This window comes from Ochlerotatus camptorhynchus, unplaced genomic scaffold (genome assembly GCF_037179485.1).
Source record: "Ochlerotatus camptorhynchus isolate MF236.1 unplaced genomic scaffold, CSIRO-AGI_Acam_v1.1 ptg000261l, whole genome shotgun sequence".
Classification (NCBI taxonomy): domain Eukaryota; kingdom Metazoa; phylum Arthropoda; class Insecta; order Diptera; family Culicidae; genus Ochlerotatus; species Ochlerotatus camptorhynchus.
Window position 1 is genome coordinate 1,344,739 of NW_027040751.1, and position 24,499 is coordinate 1,369,237.

At 38.8% G+C, this 24,499-nt stretch overlaps 2 protein-coding genes across 2 annotated transcripts in view; both read right to left on the minus strand.

Moving 5' to 3' along the window:
• LOC135705201 (uncharacterized) overlaps window positions 1-24,499 on the minus strand; it is a 217,881-nt gene that overhangs the window by 19,074 nt on the left and 174,308 nt on the right. The window lies entirely within an intron of this gene.
• Rpn6 (regulatory particle non-ATPase 6) lies at window positions 12,693-15,081 on the minus strand. Its single transcript, XM_065226771.1, has 4 exons — window positions 14,971-15,081; window positions 14,063-14,665; window positions 13,725-13,994; window positions 12,693-13,657 (listed from the first exon to the last, which is right to left on the minus strand). The coding sequence occupies exons 2-4, from the start codon at window positions 14,597-14,599 to the stop codon at window positions 13,214-13,216; spliced, it is 1,251 nt and encodes a 416-aa protein (XP_065082843.1). The 5' UTR covers window positions 14,600-14,665; window positions 14,971-15,081; the 3' UTR covers window positions 12,693-13,213.

Consider the following 24,499-nt stretch of genomic DNA (forward strand, 5'->3'; position numbering starts at 1 on the left):
CAGAATCGAATTTAACAATCTGATTCTGAAGGGAAAGAAGCATAAAGTAAAATACACCTCTGCAACTTGTCAACCGTTTTCTTGCTCACTTATTCGGTTTTTGAGTAAACAAACGTCAGACTGTGCGTGAAACATGGCGGCCTTCGTACTATCTCTTCACTCCGTCGAAAGTTCTTTGCTTGAAGAGAAAATTTTTCGACCGGTCACCGTAGTCGTAGCTTTCAAATTACAGTACCAAACTAAAATGTCATACGACAGGCTCTGTCATACGACACTGTCGCCGAAGCCCGTCACGGATGTAAGTATTTTAGTTGTTCTCATAATAAGAGCTGCTGATGTTGTGCTTGTGCAAGCAACGATGTCATAGTAATAACCTTTTTGATCAGAAATGGTTTAATTTACACCAAATTGAGGAGTTGCAGAATGAAATCACACATGTCATATGATAGTCATTTGATAATTTTCTTTTTGCTCGAATGTTGTTCTACCGTTTGCGTTATGTAAGAGAGACGACGCTCTCTTCCCCGTCAGCAGGCCTTCACCGTGTTCATCAAAAAGCACGTAATCCATAAGTCGTTGTATTTGTCCGGCTTTATAAAGGAAACTACGGTTAAAGCGTGGCTTTCTTATTAGATTACGACACCACTGTACCACCGCTACGCGATCACAATTGATCAGATCGCCATAGATGGTCTTGAAACCCTGTAGTGGATCCTCAAATTGAACTTGAAACCATGGCCGTGGATAATGAGACAGCAACAGGAAACGCTCCTTTGGAATAAGAACAAATGCCTGGAGATCGCTCCCGCGCAAAACAGGGTTCCTCTGTCTTTAATATATGACGAGCACGGCGAAAAGATAGCTTTTCCTGCCATTTGTTTCGGCCATCTACGGAAATTCAAGCCAGGGATTCGGGTTACATATTTCATGATGGCATCCAGTGAAACTCGTCGTCACGACAGGCCTGTGGCCAAACCACATTTGTTGAATATGACAATGAAAGTTCTTCGGCCTAAAGTTTCCGAAGGTTTGCAATGTACTTTTAAGTGCACGGCGACCGCAAACATTACACGTGGACCTTAAGGACCGCCTTATTCATGGAGCAGTGCATTGAGCGAAATCTATACCGAATTCAGTACAGTATTGACAACAAAGGAAGACCATGATGCGACAATTGGGAAAGCGTACGATGTTCCTCACACTCAGTGCAAGTGAGATGAAGTGGCCCATTTGTTGAATATCCTACATCGATTGTCAGAAGGACACAATGGCGATGACTTAACAGATCCTATCCAGGAATTGACTGCACGACAAAGAGCAGCTCTGATGAATGATGATCCAGTCACGTGCTGCGTGTACTTCAACAAGCTGGTTGACACGATTGAATTTCAGCACCGTGGAAGTCCTCACGCGCACATCTTGCTATGGCTGAATAAGGATCCCCGGGAAGTAATCAGTGAAAGTATGCCAAAAACTACAGGTGCAACAGTATCATGGTATTCATTCCTGTACTACTATCGGCCCTTTTCAGGGCCGCCAAGATTTTCCAAAAGAGTTAAATTTCTGAACATGTTCCAACTAAAATTCATATCAAAAGCTTCTTTTCAGGGCAATCATAGTCATACTAAAGAGTATAAAAAGAGAGAACCCCGCTCAAATTCCTATTCCTACACAAAACACAAGTCATGCTGCAGTTAACAAATAACATTTATTATATAAGACCACGTAGATCGACGTCACCATTGCATACAACCCCAGAGGGCTGTCCCTAGTATTTTTTCAAAAGTTCTTTCATCGATTTATCATTTAACGTAAAATATCACCTTAGAATTAAAAAAATATCACCTTCGACTAAAAAAAATCCGTAGAAATCCGTAGATTTGAATAAGTCTACGGAATTGCATAGAAAATAATCTGGCATCTCTGCATCGGGTGCAGCCACTCCGTTTGCTCCTTTGTTTTGTTGCTTGCTGCTTTGGAGTGGTGATGAGATGATGACGGTGATATGATAGTCCACCTATAGCGTCGCTAAAGGTGGCTACTTCCTCTGCTGACTGCGGTTGCCTTGGGCACTGAACTTCGTCCACGGTAGGAAAAACGCGCGATATAAAAAACCACTATGGTGGGAAAAAAAACTCCACCGGCTACGAAACCAATACCCGCAACGGAGACACGAACAAACTACGTCCGGCTACTTCAAGCTATCGGCGAGGAATGAAGTCGTATTTTGTAGTGCGTATATTTAATTTGATAAAAGCTGGCATAACAGGTTTGCTCAGTTATAAAAATGTAATCAGATTGAAGCTGAAAGACTAAGGCATCGTTTTAATACATTCAGCGAAGTGTTTTGGTGAGAAAATACAGCAAAATTAACGTTCAAATTTTGATTGCCGAAAACAGTAAATGTGTGCCGAAGCCATAATTTACCCTATTTATCTTTAAAATTTGTTTCGATAAACAAATATTATTCCCTGAGCATTCCTAGTTTTCCATTTATTTGTCAGGATAGTTATTCATAAGAATTATAAATTTTATAACTTAACGTTATACCACCGACAAACCGACATAAAACTTAAACGTAACTCTTGATCGAGAATTCATAACGACCGATTCAAATGTACAGCGATCCCATCTGTCAAAACCATAGAAATGTTTTATCTAGATAAAAATAATTTGTCCGAAATAGATTAGACACTAACCAGCTCATAAATTTTGTACGCGTGTTCGTGGCTAGGATAAATATTTTCCGCGGACACGGCGGCAGATGTCAGTTTTGAGCTTTGATCAGAAATTTCTTTGTAATTTGTATGATCATTCATGTCGGTTTGTCGGTGGTTATACCAACAATCAATACGAAACTAACGATTTTAAATTGGCTCACCACTTTAGTAGCCTATTGGCAACAATCAATACGAAACTAACGATTTTAAATTGGCTCACCACTTTAGTAGCCTATTGGTCCCAAGCAAACGATTAACGAACCCTATTCTAGTTGAAATTCTATTACTACACTATGTTTGTTTTGATTCGCTATGAAAGTTTGACAGATAACATCAGGGGTGTGTGGATTCATGCAGAACATGCAGGGGTGAGTGAAATAGCTTGGGACTGCTTGGGACCGTTGTTCTGGTACTGAGTGAGCCAAAAATAATAATGATTTTCTTCGGGACCCAGTGGTCTTAGAGTTACCTCTATGCTATTGGTCCCAAGCAAACGATTAACGTACCCTATTCTAGTCGAAATTCTAGTACTACGCAATGTTTGTTTTGATTCGCTATGAAAGTTTGACAGATAAAATGAGGGGTTATTGGTTTTTCCTATGTTTCGAGGGGTGAATCGTTTAGTTTGGGACCGAAGAGAGTACCAGAGCTGAGCCAAAAAGTTGAGCACGTTATTTCGGGACCTTCTAGTCTTAGAGTTACCTCTATGGTTATACTGTAACTACAAAACGGTGGAAGGAAAACGAGAACCGATTATTTAAAGTGCCTGAACACAAACTCGGGGTGGTTATTTTCTCGGAAAATTTTAGTTGAAGATTTCGGAAGATTGGAAACTTATGAACCAAGCAACGTAGAAAGAACGTTGTGTAGTGAAATGATAAGGAAATTGTTTTAGCAATCTATAAAAAAATATAATCTGTAAAAAAATAATTAATAATCGAAACATTTTACGGTGGAGGAAACTCTCAAGGAAAGTCCAAAAACTTCAACTAACATTTTCCGGGAAAATCAACCACCCTGAATTTTCGGAAATATTTTATTGTTCATATAACCACAGACAAACAGACATAATTACTGCATGTTTTTCATCGAACACTCATTTAACGGTCCATTTAAATTTTTCTTAGTTGGCAGTGCCGCTGCCTGTGGTGCGCATAGTCAATTCCGGTTGTAGGTAATTGTGTGTGTGTGTGTGTGTTCCTTCTGACCTCCACTGACAGTCAGTGTTATTATGGAAGAGCTCTCTCTACAATGTCGCATATATGGTCATTGTAGACAGCTTTAGTCCGGGAGTTCTAAGATGATAGCTCTATTGCATATCCAGCAACCCATTTCAGAATGCCTGGAGAGTCAAGCCCATTCCGAGGTTACTTTCACTTACAATAAGCCCCGTATGTATGTAATTGTAATTGTTCAGTGCATAGGCTGTGCCTTCCGCTAAGAAGGCTTCCCGAGCAAAGTCGGTTAACAAAATGAAAGCAAATCGATATTAAAGTGTGCAGTTCCTATCATAATGAAAACTCATTTTGATTTCAAATGTTGCGACATAAGTCTGATATCATATTGTACTTTCATTATGCAGTCAAGACGTTTTAAATGAAAGCAACTTAACTTGAAGTTCTGCTGTTTACGTCTTGTTTAAAATTTAATTGAAATTCATCTGTCGTTGAACTAATGATTATCGTTTATCTGATTTGTTTAACACATTTTAGGTCATTCGTGACTTGCCCGCGGTGAGATTGGAGCCTAAGTCTTTCAGCTTGAGAAACATGAATGGTAACCATTAAATCTAGGCCCGTATTCAGTTAAACATTATGAATGCAAAATCAGTAATCAAATTGATTTCATTGAAAGCAGGATTAGTTTTCCGTTTGCTTCAACAGTGTAAAATTTTGCTCTCATTTTTGCTGTGTTAACCGTTAAGTCAACCAAAATTAGATCAACTGGAGTATTCAAAATAAGTTACATCATAACAGCAAATTTTGATTTCAATTTGATCTTCAGCTTTGCTCGGGTTATCTAGGGACCAACCCCCTAGTCTATACACCTACTGTCCTTTCCGTTGCACTCGTCAGCTCGTGCGATACTCTAGACACACATGGGTGGTCGTATCCGGGTCCTCCCCTGGGTAGGCTCGTGTCCGTCCAGGTTCTGGTACATTAACTTATCTATATGCATGGTTATTATACTTTTAAAACTCACCTTTTGATTATAATGTCGACAATGCTGAAACTACCCTGCTATCAGAGAGCGTATAGGGCGTCGTTGTGCCAATTTGGTCGTGGCACATTTCGAGTATGAGAGAGTGATTGCAGTTTGCTCAAAAGTGCCTGAGTAGAATGCAAGTATTTTCGATGATTACCCGTAGTTGTTACAGTGAAGATATACACCCATATTCTTGTTTATGTCTGGACATGTTTGCCATACAGAAACATTTTTATTTGATTTTGTGTGGTCGATGGGTTTCGGGCGTGGACAGGCATATGGGTGATAATATTAAGTTTACGTTAGGATAACGTTGAAACATTGAGAAAAGTATCGCTTCAGTTTAAGAAGCACTTCACTTCGCAACCGATGAACCATTCTGACGGCCCACATTGCCGTGCAGGCGCCGTGTGTTGGCAGGGTCCAATATTGGACAGTTTGACGTTTATAAAGTACCATCAGTTAAAACTGTATTTTTGAACTTTATCTCTATACATTCTTAGATGTTTCTTAGTAGATTATCATGTTGGTGTAAGCTGGGCGTTGTTGAACTTCTGGTACTTGCACAACATTTCATGTGAATACCAAAGTAACCATATAATCACAAAATAGCTTTAGGTGTGGGTTCAGAGTGGTACAATGTCACTGAGATATGGTTAGTTGGGTATTCAGATGAAACTATTACTTTAAAAAACTAATCCTGGTTGTATCTCTTTTTCGTTTTTTTCGTTTGCATGTAACACATTTTGTGAACCGCACCGAGCCTTCATTCCGGGTGGTGAGCGAACCTGAAGAAGAAGAAAAAGAAGACCATAAACCCCTTCTCGGAACGAGTGTTTTGTTAGTAGACCTGGTCTGCGATTCAAGGTTGGACTCTGTGATGATAAGTATCACATAACAGGTAAAGTAGGCAGGCAACAGGCAACATCATCATCAGACTGTAAGTATTATTCATAATCATTATAACTAAATGAAACATAAATGCATATTCATCAGCACTCATTCTCTACCAATTCTGTTTTTCAATACCTTTTTCTCTCCTTTCTCTTATCCTTCATCTATCCATCTACGCTTCTATGTTAAGGATCACCTAAACCCTCATTCAATATTCGGCTGATTTCAATCGACTCACATAAGTCATTATCTAAGAGCCATCTCATCTTTATCTATCTGATTGCTGCATGGAAGGTGTATAATTGGTCACCAAAATTACACTGGCGACCAGACTCAATGCCCCCTCCAGCATGACACAATAACAATAACAATGTCGACAATGCTGAAACTAAATAAAGGTTAGCGATCCATATAAGGTGTGTGCTGCGACGGAGTAGTAATTGAAGGAAATGAGGTTCTGATGTGAAGTATAGGTAATTCTAAAATAGGTAAATCAATTGATCATTAGCGGCTAACAGTTACTAATAAATGGGTACGATAAATCACTCATCAATGAGTATTGCCACTCCCACTGAAAAATGGGCAAAACCTTAATCATAAATGGATATTCGATTCCTACCGTGTATTTAAAGTAAAGTTTCATTTCATTTTCATTTTCATTTTCAAGCACAGAAGGGGGTCATAGGGCCAAGTCACCAGCGAAAAATCGCTGTCCATACTGCACCAGGGTAGAGGTATAGATTTGGCATCACAGAATAATAACCACAGGGGTCAAATGAATCCTGTTTACGATACCGGATAGTAAGGAAAGCTGTTGAACATAGGGGATAGTCAGAGTAACAGCAATAATAGTGAAAGTTAGGAAAATAAGCAGGTAGAGATGGTTGATTTGCAATGGCTATCGACTCTGTTATATGGCCTACCGTATCAGATTCAAATTTAATGTCGTTTAATATTGCGCTTATTACTTTTATCTTTATTCAAAGCAATCTCCTTTCATACTTGTTTGTTTTAAAGTGAACTGGATGAAATGATTGTTTTATCAAAATTATGTTAAAGTTAACTACTATTCATATTTGCTAATTAATACCTAAATGTAATTTTTAATTTTATGAAGATAAGTTGCTCAGAATAGCAGCCTGTAATTCCGTACCAGAATCCGCCTCCAATTTAATGTCTTTTGTGGATTCGTAGTAGCAAAGTTGTGCTAAAAGCTAAATAGTTACCTAAAAATACTACCTAAATCGTTCACAATCAGAGCCGGGCCACTGATGAAAACCAAAACTACAACCCTGAAAAAACGAATCGATATTTTCGAAGGCGAACACAACCTATTCTTGCTAGTGATTCTGTCCAATTGTTAGGTATCTAAATTATAGTCATTCCTAAATTTATTATTGAATATATGGATGAATTATCTATTATTGAATAACTATTATTTACGATAATTACATGAAAGAAATAACATATAAACTACAAACAAAACGTGACTACTAAGATCTCAAAAAGATATTCTCACAAGTATATTTCACGCAACCAGGAATCTCAAAACCATTAGACGCTATAATGATACCACAAACGAAGTGACAGACGACTAACTGGCGAAGAAATCCATTTAAATAATGTGGTTCACTGTAATAGAATTTTCTTGGAAGCTTGTGCCATCATCCACCAGATGGGTTAGTTTTTTTGTTTTGATTTGAACAAAGTTGATTTTGTGTACAATGATTCTTTGACAGTGTGCAAAGAGTGCGTATCATTTTGTCATTTTTTTATGCATTTCAGTTTTGAGTAGAGTGAAAGAGATAGAACCAAAACATTCTAGTACATTTGGTGAAAATGCTAGTTCGATCTAGTAGTAGTGTTGCCATGTGGTACAATCCAGTAGTAGTGGTGTTGCCATGTGGTACACTGAAAAATTGCAATAGCAGGTTAGTCACCAAAGTTTTCGAGCCGCTCCGTCTGTCACTTCGTTTGTGATGATACTCTGCACATGTTAGACACAAGAAAATGCCAAAAAGCAAGCGTCCGACACACAAAACCCGCCAAATCCACTGGCAGTCACAATCAACGATTCTACGAATCGCGAGCGCTCACGAATCATAAAACCGCTGACTGCGACACTCTGAAAGCGAAATTGACAGGTTCTATGCGTCAAACACCCGCCCTCCAATCTCCTCCCGCATCCAACAACACAAACCTCCACTACAACATCTAACGAATTCAAAACTCCGAAAATCACTCATCTATAGAAAGTGAGTGGAAGCAACCCTGCATGCAACTATTCTTCATGATACGCTTTGTCTGTCTATCTTTCTATTAGGCCTGTGGACATGTGTTAGCTTCGAAACTTCTAACCAAACTAGGAAAATTTTGAAATCACAAAAAAAAAAAAAAAAAAATCAAACGTTATTACAAGCAAAATACATATTGATTATTTTACGCAAAACCGAGCAAGTAATATTAAATCTCTTGTATTGTATGCTAATGCTAATTGACTGTAACAAAAATAATATGCTTAAATAAAATAAAATATTAATAAAATGATATGCAAAATTTACTAGAAGGTCATTACTTTATTGGTGAGAAGTTTCAAATAAGCCCTGCCAGTTCCTCTGTATACAGAACAAATCTGATACTATAATCAGAATTGCTCAGTCTGCATGAAGCAGCCGATTGCATCAAGGAAGTTCTATTAACAACCAAGAATTAATCGTTTGAGGTATACTGAAGCATTAAGAAGGTGATATGTGTCACTATGGGAAATCATCATCGTTGCAAATATAAAGAAATTAAACATAACCCTTTGCTTCAGTACCAGTCAACCTCCATGTCCATGGGGAGGGGATTCCTACCGTGTATTTAAAGTAAAGTTAGGATCTTATCAAGCAAGCACACACCTTTTACGATTCTTATCCTACTTACGGTTTCCTGCACATACGACTAGATACAAGCTTCGTCCAGTATACATTGGCTGTCTCCAACCGGCATGATCCTTTCTGTCTGCTTCCTCTTGCCGCATGCATTTGTTACTTATTTGGGTCATGGTGTTGTCTTCCCTATTTATTTGCCTCTATTCGCCTCACACTATTATGGGCGGAAAAGAGAACCCATATTTAGTAATCTATCGCGAACTGCGATGCAGAAGATATTAATAGCAAACTAATCTGGAACTGGTCTAAGACATATAACCCAGTGAGTATTGACACATCACACTGTTGTGAATGAGCACGGACGCGAGATTTACTAGAGTATTAAATGCAAAACGCAAATTCAAAATAAAACTTGACAAGACATCGTCAATCCCCTTATTCTTGGGCAGGGTCTGACGATGTGAATCTGATTTTGATCAGTGAACGGGCCCCATATGGTACATTTTCTCACTATGAACCTGTCATTTCCAGCCTATCTGAACTATTTAATAAATGGAAACCATAACATGGGTTACGCTTCCCCTAAGCGGGCCCTTCCGCATCCTATCTCTGTCTTATCTCAAATGCCAATGGTTTGAATGTATCAATATATACATTGGAAATGACGTCCAATCAAATAAACCCATACCCCACTCACTTGGCCAGGCTTCAGAATCGTCCAGTGGGCAGTGCGGTCTACACTCCAAGTTCCCTTTCTTTCAAATTCACCCCAAATTTGATATTTTACCCCTTTGAGTGTTGATTAATCACAATGAAACATTGTGACAGAGCACGGACTTGAGGTTACTAGAGTATTAAATAATCTAGGTCCTATTTAGGATTATATCTGAAAAATTCAAATCTGGCCAACGCCCACCAATAAGCCCCGTATGTATGTATTACCTATATCAATTAGATATAAGTATTACACACACACTTCCAGTTTCAAAATGTGTTTTTGAATCCTGGCACGTATTTAGTTTGTTATTTTAATTGTAAAAAGTATTTGGACTGGTCTCCCTCCCCTTGCTGTTGGTGGGCGGGCTTAATTTCATGCTTTATAGTAGAGTGTTGGAGACGGTAGGTTTATGGTCGGCGTTGCTAGCTCATGCCGCGATAGAATGGCGTCATGGGCAGGCAATGGGGATTACTAAGCTTCCCCTCTCTGATAAACCACTGCATGAGAGAACCAAAGATCTAGTCCAGCAGTGATAGTATCACACTTGTTACTCCTTTAATTGAGAGCCGCGTCTTAGTACGCTTACGTATAGGCACTGACGTTGGGTGTGCTACTGGCGGGTTTTGCCCCAAATTACCCCTTTTTTTTTATTTATTTTTACGCAGATAGATTTATTTGGGTTTGCAAGGGAATTATACTATTGAAATATTTCAGAAAGTGCCCAACGGTGCTCCTTCTATTTGCGTGACAACCTTTCATTGTTGTTTTCATTGAAGTATTACTCAGGAAACAATGTTAAACATCATTTTTGTACATGGTATTGTAACTAATCTTATATGTGCTTCATTTTGATTTGGGATAAGTGTTTGAACTATGGCTCGGGATTTCCACTGTGGCGTGCTTCTATTGTGACATACCCATACGTATTTTTGTGGTGCGACATAGTGGAAGCGTGTGAGCATAGTTGGAGCATATACCCTATATAATTTAAAAATCAGCTAGGAAACTAACTTCAAAATGAAGCATTTTAGTCACATGAAGGTGTTACCTGGGTCGAACTAAGATATAATAAATAGGTTTAGGCTTAAATCAAAAGTACTTGAAACACGTTTAATTTTAGATTACAAGCACAAGTGCAGGTACTTAATAAAGCATGGGGTATGATTGATTAGGTGAATTAGAGCTTTTAATAATTTATTAAATTAGACTAATGAGATATCATAATCATCAAATGAACTTAAATAAGAAACTTCAGAAAGTCTAATGACATTAAGTAGATTAACAAAAGAATTAGGATGCGGGGGGTCCGCTTAGGGAGGCAACTAACCTTTAAAGTTGTAGAATAAATCTTCTTATTTAGTCTTGAACTTTAAAAAGAAAACGCAGGCAGCATTAAGCAGATTAAGAAGAAGAGGAATAGTTTAGGAAATTAGTAAAAGTAGAGGTATGTGACAATTAATAGCTTTTAAACTTTTGGAGGTATTGTATTCCCCTGAGTTTGTTGTACTCGATTACTATATTATTCTCTCAATACGCGAAATCTCTTATATATGTTGTTAAAGCATTTGAGTTAACTTATTTCTTAGTGTTCAAGTACTTACATTTGTAAACAGCAGTCAATGTTAATCTATGAACTAAACCCTACGTAAAATCGATCTTTCCTTATGTGATATTTATGCATGTTTAACTTTTCGCGGCTGTCGGAATCAACGTGCCTACGTCTACGGAGCTTATGCAGAAGTGATTCGCAATGCGGTAGAGCTCACCAAAAGTTTTTTGAGCTTCTGTAGTATAGAATTTGTTCGGTACGGTCGCGAAATCTTGAAATGATTGATACGCGCGGTAAAATAACTAAATTGAAACAAAGCTCAACAGTAAAATAAGTAGAATATTTAGGGAGGAAACCAAAATTATTCAACTTGCCAACATAGGCTATCACATTTATTTTGGTGGCACTCTTTAAATGATAATAAGCTTTTTTTCACGCTTCGGTTGTCTCGCACGGCTTTCGGAATTCGCGTGGTTTTCGTAACTTACATAATTTAGATATTTCGTTCGAAACGGATTTTCTTATTCAATCGGTTTACTACGCGGATGTATCTACGCGCACACATCACAGCATTTTTTCCATAACTATCTTGAAACAATACATACGGAATCCAGTGTTCAAGCGGCCAACATAGGCTAGTCCTTCTGCTGTATCGTCAAAGATAGAAGCAACATTTATTCAAATGGGTCAAGTCTTGAAAACTAAGCTGTCACGCAGCTCCAGCTTGATACCAAAAAAAAAAAGTATTCGGACTGGTCTCACCATGTTAATTTGATCCTGCAAATCCATGAGTTCCGTAGTTTTGTTTTTCTCTACGCTTTGCTTCTTATTTCGTGATACTTCCTTCAACTGTCTTGTCTTGTCTTGCATTGCCATGGTGTCATCTGGGAGGAGGTTCGCGGCTAGTGCTTTCCCCAGGAACTTTTCGCGGCCACCAACTACCACCCGTCCAGTCCAGGGCGTATCCAGCGAGGCATCTTTCATATTGCTCATAATCTCCGACACCGACCGCGGAAAACTTGCTGATTCACGGCAACCGAAGCACCACCAAAACTCGCGACGGACACATTATCAGCACGTTCCCGGGCTAATTCACCAACCGGACCTGGTTCAAACTCGCCCCCGGTGACGAATCTCTCAATAGAACAGAACTACACGTCAAATATGTGGCATTCTATTCTATGCTTTATGTCTGTTTGTCTGTGATATAAATATAATCTCTACCTGAAGGCAAAATTTCGTAAAATTCTGAGACCCTTCGGCCCATTTTGTCCGATAATTTAAAAACATCTCCAATAACAAAAAAAAAACAATCTAGGGGAAATGGCTCTAATTTTGGCCTATGGATCTAAGATTGAGCCCATCGCTAAAAATCTGATGTTTATCAATTTTATCTAGACGAACGCGGCATTGGGACGGTACTGATGGATATTTTTGGTCGCTATTGAAAATTTAGTCGATTGCTGAATTTATGTATGGGCCAAAATTAGGGGCATTTAGGCCGACATTACATCCATTTTCCCTATTAGCGCATTTCTAAAAAAAAAAATCGCTGGTAGAAAGCAATCCTAAAACTGTTTTACACAGTGGTCGCACTGTCAGGTCCCCCAATAGGGAACTCGCTAAAGTAGGATACCTTCGCATACCACATTGATCCAGCGACGGCCACGACCAGAACAAACCGAAACAAGGAGGTCATCACATTCCCGAACTACAGAACCAACAGCTGGACGTAGATTTATACGAAATAATTTACTTGATAATGGTTTGAAGGTCTTAAGCTGTTCTTATTAAATCATGTTGCAGTGGGTTACACTTCCTGATATTCTCTTAATCGCATAGTGTTGTAATTTCTATTGTTCTTGCTCTCCTTCCTTTTCTGCTTCAGACTGCGAAAATCGAAGTTTAATTATTTTTCAACGCTCTAAGTATCCTCGTTTCCGGTCTATGCCCGAAGTCTTAGTTTATGTGTCATTCAACGGTTAGTGGTTCAGAATATTATTAATTATTTCGTTAAATACGTTCCTGTTGTAATCTTTCAGTTTCTGTTGCTAATGGACTTCTTTTTTGCTATATATTTATTTTTCTTCTTTTTTTTTGTGAATGTGCCAACCAACGATAACGGATAATAAGAGACGATCAACTGATTGACAAATTGAACAGTGAATGTTTTTTTTTTCTCTCATCGTACGAACCAGGAAAACAAAAGCCTAAATAGAAAAGAACCTACTGTCCCCACTTTCGACAGGTGTACTTACGTCAATTTCTTAGCCTTCTGGTACAATGTGTCCACTACCTTACCCATGTGCTGTATCGTCTCCAGAGCCGTATCGTAGGTCTTATCCACCGGAGTTTCCTCAAATACGATCAGCACTCCGACGCCTTGGTCGAGAATTCCACTGAACTTCTTGTCCAAAATCATCTGCGACAGTTTCTTCTCGACCTGGGCAATTGGCAGGGCGATCTGTTCGGCGATGTAGCTGACCTCGACGCGCGCGTACGGCTCGATAATGCGGCACAGATTCTGCTCCAACATTGTGTCGTACAGCGTTCCCAGGTGGGCCTTCACGATTACGTCATCTTCCAGTTCGTGTTTATACTCCTTGAGACCTTCCTGGAAGTCGGCTAACGAACGCTTGTGCGAGGCCTGTGCAACGGCTTTCATCGCATCGATGTCACGACCGGAGTAGGTGATTGCCTGCGCGCAAACAAAGCGAAATAAAATCATCAAACATTTCCCCATCTCAACAGCATCCAACACTCACCAATTTTCCACTGACGATCTGATTCACGTCATCGCTCTGGCCCAGCATGATTTTGCACAGCAACATATACTTAAGTGCGGTCAGTGCCTTCGGACTCTGGACGCTATCGAAGCCCTCGAACGCTTCGTAGAAGTAGGAGAAGGCGGTCTTAAAGTCTCTCTCATCGGCAGCATGTAAAATTCCAGACTGCAAATCCAACGTTGCCTGCACCTTCGGCGCACAGTAGATCGCATTGGCTGTGGTTCGAGCCGAGGTCAACGCAGCACGGGCCTACAATTAACCAAACATATCAAACCATGCCACTCCTTGTAACCCATTATCATGTCCCCTTTCCTTACCTTGGGTAAATTGCTAAGTGCGTGATAGGTCTTACTTTCCAGCAGCTGCACCTCAACGAGCAAATTTTTGTCGTCCAGCTTCTTCAACTCCCGCAGCAACTGACTGCCAAGAGCCAGTGCTTCCGTATACATTCCCGTGTCAAAATACAAAGCAATCAGTCTCGCCTCCAAGGACTGTCTCAAAAACGTACGTTTTTCCTGTTTGGCCCATTCGATACATTCTTTGCAGAGTTGCACTTCGATGCCCGTTTCCGCTTCCAAATCGAGGAACAGATCCACCAACGATCGAACCAACTTGGCAGCCTTAGCCTTACTGAGGAAGCTTAGGAACGGTCGGGTGACCTTGATCAAGTCGGCCAGCTCCTTAGCCTTGCCTTCCTTTTTGTAGGCTTCGCCAAGCTCGATAATTTTCTGTTCCTTTTGACGGATTTGCTCCTCATCATTTTCGTCCACCTCCAGGTCGGCCGCAATCGAAGACAGATCCTGGCGATTCAGCTGCAGCGACTGTGCGCGATCGAACATCATTGCACCAGCCATTACGTGTGCGGTTTCGGTCAGTCCTCACAATTTCACAAAACTTCTACCTTCTTTGTTTAGCAACACCTAGAAAGGAACAAAAATGCAATTCCTTTATTTTGCTGTGTATGATTAAGCAAACTTGAAACATCTACGGAAGGGGTCGCACACAGCTGCCGAAGTGGGTGCGGAACAAGGGGTGTTGGAAAGGTACCCGTTACCATTGAACGAGGACGAGCGAGCTTCGAATCACACAAGTCATCGAATTGCTACCAATTTCCCCCAAGCTAACCAGATGTCAACAAGCGAAAACTTTCGCAAAATTTACATACAAGAACGATTGCATCACGATTGATTTTAATCAACTTTCATAAAAAATACCTTAAACTTACCTTTAGTGACAATTTCGATAAATTTTAATGCCTTTTACAAGCACAATTTTACGGTAAATTGCGGCTTAAAATTTCCTTACACAACTTCGTGTCTTATTTGCTTCCTCTTTTTCGACGATGACAGCCGTCGTGTGACACTCGCACAAAATGCGCTGTCATTCAGTTACGTTGGCAGCAATGTTTTTGTAGCAGCCAGCATTGGTAGCCACCAGGGTTGACAGTCAGGTTCAACAAAAAATAATAAATACACGCTATTTTAAAATCTCTCAAATTTGGGTTGAATCCACCCGGATCATCAAAACTGGGTAAACTTTGTTGGGGTGTGACAAGTTGACAAAATAACAACATCGACCTGAAGCAGATCGATGTTGTTCATTTGTCGACTTATCATTCCCAACTTAGATTACCCATTTTTTAGGAATGTACAGTTTTGACCGATCTGCGTCGATTCTACCCAAATTTAGGAAGCTTTTAAATAGCGTGCACTCTAATAATACACAGAAAAAAAGTTGTTGAATATTATTACCTGGGTACTGCGAACACAGCCGTTTTTGTTTTGCAAGTCAGCAGGAAACAACTTGAAAATTTTCCGATATCACAAATTGTTTTGCTAATGCACTGCTCACAATTTGCATATACATGCTGTCGAAAGTTCACCCTTTGCTCCATAAATAACGTGTACATGGTGTTGGGAGTGCACCTACCCACATGACTCTTATAAAGTTTGTTTGCATTCTTCCTTCAGCAGTTCGTGCAGGTTCGTTCGTTCGTTACATTGTTTACATCCGAGTATTTGAGCAAGTTTTTTGTTGAAGAATATTAGTAAAAAAAATGCCGAAATGACAATATTTTCAACATTGACCACAATACTTTCTCTGCCGACGGGGATTGTATGAGAAAAGTATCACTTTTAGCAGCTCTAGATCGTTGGATTATTTTTGACAGCACCAGTTGGATTCTTTTTGACAACCATTTCGTGTTTCTCCGCACCACTCAGATTATTACTATAATATTATAATACTTTACTTACACACCCCTCACCATCCCTCTCAAAAGGGGGAGTTTGGTAAAGAGAGATGATAAAACCGATTTGTACCTTCCTTAAAAGTTATCCTAGCTCGCTTCACAGCAAAAAAAAATGTAATATCGATCAATGTAATTCAAGCTGATGTATGAAATAATGATGTAATAGCAAAAGGCAGATACAAGATACAATATTACATCAATGGATGTAATTTTGTTCGCAAAATCGATGTACATCGTACAACGTTATATTACACAACCGATGGATTGACCTGGTTGCAGCAGTTTGGATGTAATATTCAACAACTTTTTTTTTCTGTGTATCTACTTTCTATATGCAATTTTCACACTGCCGTAATCTAAACGGAACTATCAATTCTATACTTTCATCTCCTCCTCATCTATCGTATAAAAACTACCACTTCAGTCTGTTATTCGAAATAGCATCTTCAACTATTGTTAAGATGCGTAACAACCCCCCTTTTTTACTGTAAATTTCTCAAATACCATGATTTTCATTGTTGTGAACCATGAATTTCATTGTGATTTTATGGTAATGGACAAAAATGTCCAATGTTTTAACAGTAAATATCATGGTTAGGGATGGTCCATTAATTATGTCACGCAAATTTTAACCCATTTTCGATCCCGCACTCCCCCCTTTGTCACATTTTTTGTATGGACCTTAATTTTTTTTTTGTATGGCTCGTCACAGTTTTCAAAACCCCCCCTCCCCCTAAATGTGTAACATTATTAATGGACGACCCCTTACAATGACAATGAAAATCATTGTATTTTTATTGGATTTTTTTTACGGGTAGAGCACAAACCCCCTATATAACAGGAACATTTTGGAAATAAAGTTCAGTTTTTGTGTTCTCGACACGAAACGAAAATCAATTATTTTATTCATGTTTTTCACTTATACCACAATGTGACAGACGCTGCGGCTCGAAAACTTTGGTGACGAAGCTGCTAATGCAATTTTTCAGTGTACCACATGGTAACCTAGATGGTAACACCATACACACCAAATTTCTTAAATCTAGTTCGGTACTTTTTTTTGCTGGATTCGTTCTGTAAAATACAATTTTTACCGAAAGCTTTGTAAAAAATATTGTTTTACCAATTTTCCGCAATCAAAATTGCTGAATTTCCGTAATTTACTGAAATTTACCATAAACTGTAATTAAACATTACTGAATAAAACTGTAAATGGCTGAAATTCCGCAATACTGTAAAAATTGTGACGAATGAACTGTAAACCGAATATTTTACAAAAACAAACAGTAACTGCTGTACGAGAGTTTTGTAAAAATTACAGAACATTTTGTAAACTACATAATATCAAACCCAACTTTTGCTGCCATTTTTAAGATGAGTTTTCTTATGTGCTCCCTTGTTAAAAGTAAGTACTTTACTTTTTTACTACAATCCATTCGCTGAAAGTATAATTCTTTTTCATTACTGGGCCATATGCTTTCATGTGCCATGGACATAAGGCTCGACATTTAGCGATCTAATGTCCTCCTCAACAGGAAAAAAAGCGAGTTTATGTGTGGTGTACCCTCAGTGTCAGTCAGAGAGAATATTATTTTTGAACGGACGCACGATGAAAATACAAAAACAAAAATAAATGTTTATGAGCCAAATGAATCTTTTCGTTTATTTAGAGAAAGAAATAATTAATAAATCAATTAAAATCATTTTTTTTATCATTCATTCAGAGAAATAATGTACAGTCATTTCGGTAAATATTATACTGAACGCTATTGCAAACTTTACCGATCATTCAGGAAAATTCTACAGTCCAGGTCAGCAAATTTTGACAGCTCACAAAGAAAGAAAATTTACTGAACGGATTGTAAATAAATAAATACCTAATGGATTACCGAATGTTCAGCTGTTCCATATTCGGGAAAAAATTACAGTGTACTGTAAAAAAAATCTAAGTGTGTAGACCTTTTCGACGTTTAATCGTCTTTCTCTATCTAGCACACATGGATGAATGAACGGTTTGTTTTCCCACTAATCTATTTCCCTCTTGCTCGTACTCGTTTGATTTAAATGGTGCAGTAGTGTGCGCCGATCAAACGTCAAAAAGCTCTATAGGGATAACTCTAAGACTTGGGTTCTATCCCAGTCGGCGCCGCCGGGATGTTCTGAGGCATAACATCTCTGATCACGTCTTCCTTCGGAAGGGAAGTAAAGCCGTTGGTCCCCGGTTCATGAGTTGATGGGTCGATAGGTAGGGTCCAGGTGTGGGAGCTGCCTTCCTGGCGTCGGTAGCATTGGTGCTCAGCACGGAAAACAAGATCGACGGAAAACAAACCAAAGAAAAAAAAAAAAAAAAAAGATAACTCTAAGACCAGATGGTCCCGAAGAAACGAGCTCCACTTTTTGGCTCAGCTCTGGTACCATAGAGGTAACTCTAAGACCACTGGGTCCCGAAGAAAATCATTATTATTTTTGGCTCACTCAGTACCAGAACAACGGTCCCAAGCAGTCCCAAGCTATTTCACTCACCCCTGCATGTTCTGCATGAATTCACACACCCCTGATGTTATCTGTCAAACTTTCATAGCGAATCAAAACAAACATAGTGTAGTAATAGAATTTCAACTAGAATAGGGTACGTTAATCGTTTGCTTGGGACCAATAGGCTACTAAAGTGGTGAGCCAATTTAAAATCGTTAGTTTCGTATTGATTGTTGCTGGTACTCTCTTCGGTCCCAAGCTAATCGATTCACCCCTCGAAACATAGGAATAAACAATAACCCCTCATTTTATCTGTCAAACTTTCATAGCGAATCAAAACAAAAATTGCGTAGTACTAGAATTTCGACTAGAATGGGATACGTTAATCGTTTGCTTGGGACCAATAGGCTAATCAAGTAGTGAGCCAATTTAAAATGGTTAGTTTCGTATTGATTGTTGGTACACACAAAAAATTATCGTTAATAAAATTTAAAAAACCATTGATAGAATTAAAAGTTTGCGTTGGTTCTTTTTGGTAGAAAGTCTTTTGCATTCAAAACAAAAGTCGGCCAACTGTCAATTCAAAAGTAGCTCATTCTTTAATTTTAAAAGTTGAAACTTTCAAATCGAATTGCAGAACTGTCAATCTAATAGCCTACACAGCAAAAAAAGTTGTTGAATATTACATCGAAACTGCTGCAACCAGGTCAATCCATCGGTTGTGTAATATCACATTGTACGATGTACATCGATTTTGCGAACAAAATTACATCCATTGATGTAATATTGTATCTGCTTTTTGCTATTACATCATTATTTCATACATCAGCTTGAATTACGTTGATTGATATTACTTTTTTTTTGCTGTGTATGGTTTTTTAAATATACTCATTAAAGGTTTTAATTTAAAAGATGGGCATGTTTATCGCAATGGTGTACGTTTTCATCTCAAATATTATTTATTGCTTTAGAAAAATGAAACATACATATTTAATTTAATTCATTTTAGTTTATTAAAATTTTCAATCATCACTGAAAGGCCACTGCATTATGGAATCTTCCATTGGAAGCATTTTACACTAATGGTACAGTTGATATCTGAATAATTACTTCCTGATGAGCTCGGTGTGGGAACGTGCTTGAAGAAAAGTTCCTGCTTAATGGTGATGGTTGATGGGAGTAGCTTTCCTTTCCGGCAAGACTGAAGAGGCTGCTGAAGATCAAAACACATCAATTAGTCAAATCGGAAGCAAGATCGAAAGTCTTCAAAAATTTCATCAACTTACCTCCAAATCCGGCAACTGGAGTATCCTTCCACTCGGTAGTGTCCCCGCGGCGGCCTCCATATTATTATTCGTATCTTAAAGAAGGGAAACTATCGTGCCGGCGGATGAATAATATGAAGAAAAAAAAAGAATACACTGCTGCTACTCCTGCAAGTTCTCACAGCTGGTTTTGTTTTATTTTTTATTTCCCATGTCAAATTTAGCGGGAAACGGAGGTCCAGTACTGTCAAAAACTACGCAATGAAGAGGTATTTTGACAGTTTTACAACTTTTATTTTAAAAAAATCACTTTTAAAATTACAAGTCGAAAGTGAAAGAAACATTTTTAAACCAAAAATATAAGTTGAATTTTGAAAACTTTCATAGTTGAAACTACGAATTTTGGGAAACTTTTAATTTGATTATGCATTATTTTTATAGCAACAATTTTTGTTCTTTGTGTGTAGAACTCTATCTCTGAGTTATTCTCAGTGGGCATCCCGCATAAATAATAACCATAAGAAGCACTTAACCACCAATTCGGGATATCATCCCAACTTTATGTGGAAATAGCCGTACCATATATGATACCGTTTGTGTATGGTACCCGTTTATTAGGAATGTGCGAAAGAGTAAAAGTGACTCACAACTGTAGTAGTTCGTTTTCAGTGTACTTTTCGTTTTTCTAAAAAAAATTGGTAGCTCCATGGTGGGTATATAAATGGTGATACAGCTTTGTCACTATATAGGCGAGGAGGTCGCGGGGGGGGGGGGGAAAGTGCGGTTTTAGTGCAAATTGTAAACAAACTCGGTCGCTGTCCTATACAAAAATCCAACATGGCTGAATCATGAATTTGACACATTAGAACACCTATATGTAGTCACCTTGGGTAGCACCATTCGGACCAAAGTGGAAACTGAAACAGTTGAACGGTTGGTCGTGGCCGGGACGGGAAGTGGCTTGGGCAGCATGTGAAGTTAATTTATTGTTTTTTCTATGTGAGACGGATATACCTACCTAATCTAAATTTTTTAAAAGAATTGAAAGAATTTATTGTGATTTAAACGGAATTCAAACAAGAGCAATCCGTGCATTATGAAAATAAGTAAGTACTCTATTCAACCAGTACGTGGAAACATTGAACTTATTATAAATGGCGTTGGCAAAACACCGAATTTTGTAAGCGGAAAAAGTTGGCCCCAGCACTATTTTTTTTAATATCGTTAGGTATCCGTTCACAGAAATCGGTATTTCGATGTATTTACATAAATTAAAGAGTCAATCTTATAATAATAGTCCCGTTAAGAGGGAAGCGCAGAAGCACCAATCGAACTGTCAAGCGCGGTATCAAACAAGCAATGTAAATACAAATCATTGCAATCATTACTGACAATATTTTAGTAATTTTAAATGAAAAACATTACATAGCTTTATTTAGTACATTGTGGTATTTATAATGAAGTAATGAAATAGGGTTGTTAGCGGAATGCTTTTGTGATCTTGAAATTTTTACCTACACGGTAACCGCAAAATACCCAACAATGACTACATAGTAAGCATTTTCGAGGGGGACTGGGACTACCCATTAAAGGAGTAAAAATATTACCCATTTATGAGTATTTGTTACTCAAAAATGAATACTTACTACTTCTCGATAAACATTTCAAATGGTCCTATCTGCTTTGATCGATTATCTTCATCGACTTTCTCTTTTGATATCCTCGCCTACGCAAATGCATTTGGTACTATTTTTGCCACACAGTTTGATAGCAGAAGTTCTTATCTTGTGCTTAGAACGTTGAACACAGCAGGGAATGCTTTTGAAGTTGAGTTATTAATGGAAGAGAAAGTCGATGAAGAGAATCGGTCAATGCAGATAGGACCTTTTGAATTGTTTATCTAGACTTGTTTTTGTAGTTGTAATTCGACAAAGAGCATGCATAAGGGCGTATACGCGATGATCGATTCTCTTCATCGATTTTCTCATTGCATTGCTACTGCTAAGCGAAACAATTTTCTAGACAATAGTTCAATCACAGATTCACCCCAGCAGGCCTGGGTTCAATCCCAGTCGGCGCCGCCGGGATGTTCTGAGGCATAACATCTCTGATCACGCCTTCCTTCGGATGGGAAGTAAAGCCGTTGATCCCCGGTTCATGAGTTGATGGGTCGATAGGTAGGGTCCAGGTGTGGGAGCTGCCTTCCTGGCACGTCGGTAGCATTGGTGCTCAGCACGGAAAACAAGATCGACGGAAAAAACAAACCAAAGGAAAAAAAAAGTTCAATCACAGGTAAACAGACATAACACTCATAAGCTGTTCATCGAACAAGCATTTAACAGTCTATTTGAAAGTATATCAGTTGGTAGTATTGTCACCTGTGGCGCACATAGTAAATTCCCTTGCGTTTGACGTTTACACACTACCGCCATCTGCTCAGCGTACTACCCACCACAGTGTACTCAACAGATGGCGGTAATGTTTAAGCGACGATGTTTTACAATGAGAAATATTCAATGTGTTATGTCTGTTTGTCTATGGTTCAATGCAGAGTTGTAACAGGTTGTATTGGCTATCAAAAGCATCAGCAAACGCACCGAGAAACCTTAAATATAGCGAGTTATTATCAAAAGAGAAAATCGACGAAGAGAATCGATCATCGCGTGTACGCCCTTATGCATTCTCACTGTCGAATTACTCATAAATGGGTAAAATTTTACTCATTTAATGGGTAGTCCCAGTTACCCTCGAAAATGCTTACTTTGTAGTCATTATTGGGTATTTTGCGGTTACCGTGTAGGGGATGAGTACTTATAGTACGTTCAGACTACAGAGTTATAACATGTTATAGTGCTATCTTGATGGTGGTTTCTGTGTTGCAATTATTTGACAACCGTTATAACATGTTAAAATTTGACAGATGAAAAGTTATCGATTTATAGTACGTTCAGACTGCAGAGTTATAACATGTTATAGCGCTATCTTGATGGTGGTTTCTTTGTTGCAATTAGTTGACAACCGTTATAACATGTTATAACTCTCCAGTCTGGACAGCGTTTTACCCTGCTATCCGAGCGTGGTTACTTCTGACAGACAAGAAGTTAAACTGTGACAATCTTGGCTAAGTTCTTCTCGAAAACCGGTCGATCGACAGCACAGGAATTTTCAAACATAGAAAATAACTTTCGAAATGTCACTTTTAACCACGAGTTAAATTTAACTCGGCAAGTGGTTCACAGCCTTATAGTACGTTCAGACTACAGAGTTATAACATGTTATAGCGCTATCTTGATGGTGCTTTCTGTGTTGCAATTATTTGACAACCGTTATAACATGTTATAACTCGCCAGTCTGGCCGGCGTTTTAAATAATTTTGGTATACATGACAGATACGTATTTCGACTACAATGTGCAGTCTTTAACAGTGTCATTCCCACTAAAGACTTATCAAAATCCTAACCCCCTTAAGGCTGTGAACCATCCCAACAAACAAATTTAGCTGCAGATTAGCTTATACAGCCAAAATTTGCCTTATGCAGCTAATTTTTGCCTGTATAAGCTAAGCTGCAGCTAAAATTGTTTGTTGGGATTTGCCGAGTTAAATTTAATAGTACGTTCAGACTACAGAGTTATAACATGTTATAGCGCTATCTTGATGGTGGTTTCTGTGTTGCAATTATTTGACAACCGTTATAACATGTTATAACCATAGAGGTAACTCTAAGACCACTGGGTCCCGAAGAAAATGATTATTATTTTTGGCTCACTCAGTACCAGAACAACGGTCCCAAGCAGTCCCAAGCTATTTCACTCACCCCTGCATGTTCTGCATGAATCCACACACCCCTGATGTTATCTGTCAAACTTTCATAGCGAATCAAAACAAACATAGTGTAGTAATAGAATTTCAACTAGAATAGGGTACGTTAATCGTTTGCTTGGGGCCAATAGGCTACTAAAGTGGTGAGCCAATTTAAAATCGTTAGTTTCGTATTGATTGTTGTTATAACTCTCCAGTCTGGACAGCGTTTAATAGTACGTTCAGACTACAGAGTTATAACATGTTTTTTTTTCCTTTGGTTTGTTTTTTCCGTCGATATTGTTTTCCGTGCTGAACACCAATGCTACCGACGTGCCAGGAAGGCAGCTCCCACACCTGGACCCTACCTATCGACCCATCAACTCATGAACCGGGGACCAACGGCTTTACTTCCCATCCGAAGGAAGGCGTGATCAGAGATGTTATGCCTCAGAACATCCCGGCGGCGCCGACTGGTATTGAACCCAGGCCTGCTGGGGTGAGAGGCAATCACGCTTACCACTACACCACCGGCGCCGTTAGTTATAACATGTTATAACGGTTGTCAAATAGTTGCAACCAGGGCTCTACAATTTCGAAGCTCTAAAATGAACTCGTGTTTTGTTTCTCTCATACATACGTGTTCGACGCTTCATTTCTATAACGCCTAGCTAGACTATCAGCAAGAAACGAAAATAAAAAAAGCAGGACGCTTAAACGCTGTCCAGACTGGAAAGTTATAACATGTTATAACGGTTGTCAAATAATTGCAACACACAAACCACCATCAAGATAGCGCTATAACATGTTATAACTCTGTAGTCTGAACGTACTATTAGAAGGAAAGGCTGGCTGTGGAACTTCTCGTCGTTGCTTTGCTCATCGCTTTCAATGTAACTAACGTCGATTTTCTAGTTAAACGAACCTCATTATGGCTTTCAATCCCCTTTCACGAACATTCTAT

What these genes read in the sequence shown, in the direction of transcription:
- Rpn6 (XM_065226771.1), bottom strand. Translation starts at nt 14,599, where the DNA reads ATGGCTGGTGCAATGATGTTCGATCGCGCACAGTCGCTGCAGCTGAAT. An exon ending in CACTTAGCAATTTACCCAAG is followed by an intron (nt 13,995 to 14,062) that starts GTAAGGAAAGGG and finishes GGTTAATTGTAG; the next exon opens with GCCCGTGCTGCGTTGACCTC. An exon ending in AGATCGTCAGTGGAAAATTG is followed by an intron (nt 13,658 to 13,724) that starts GTGAGTGTTGGA and finishes GTTTGCGCGCAG; the next exon opens with GCAATCACCTACTCCGGTCG.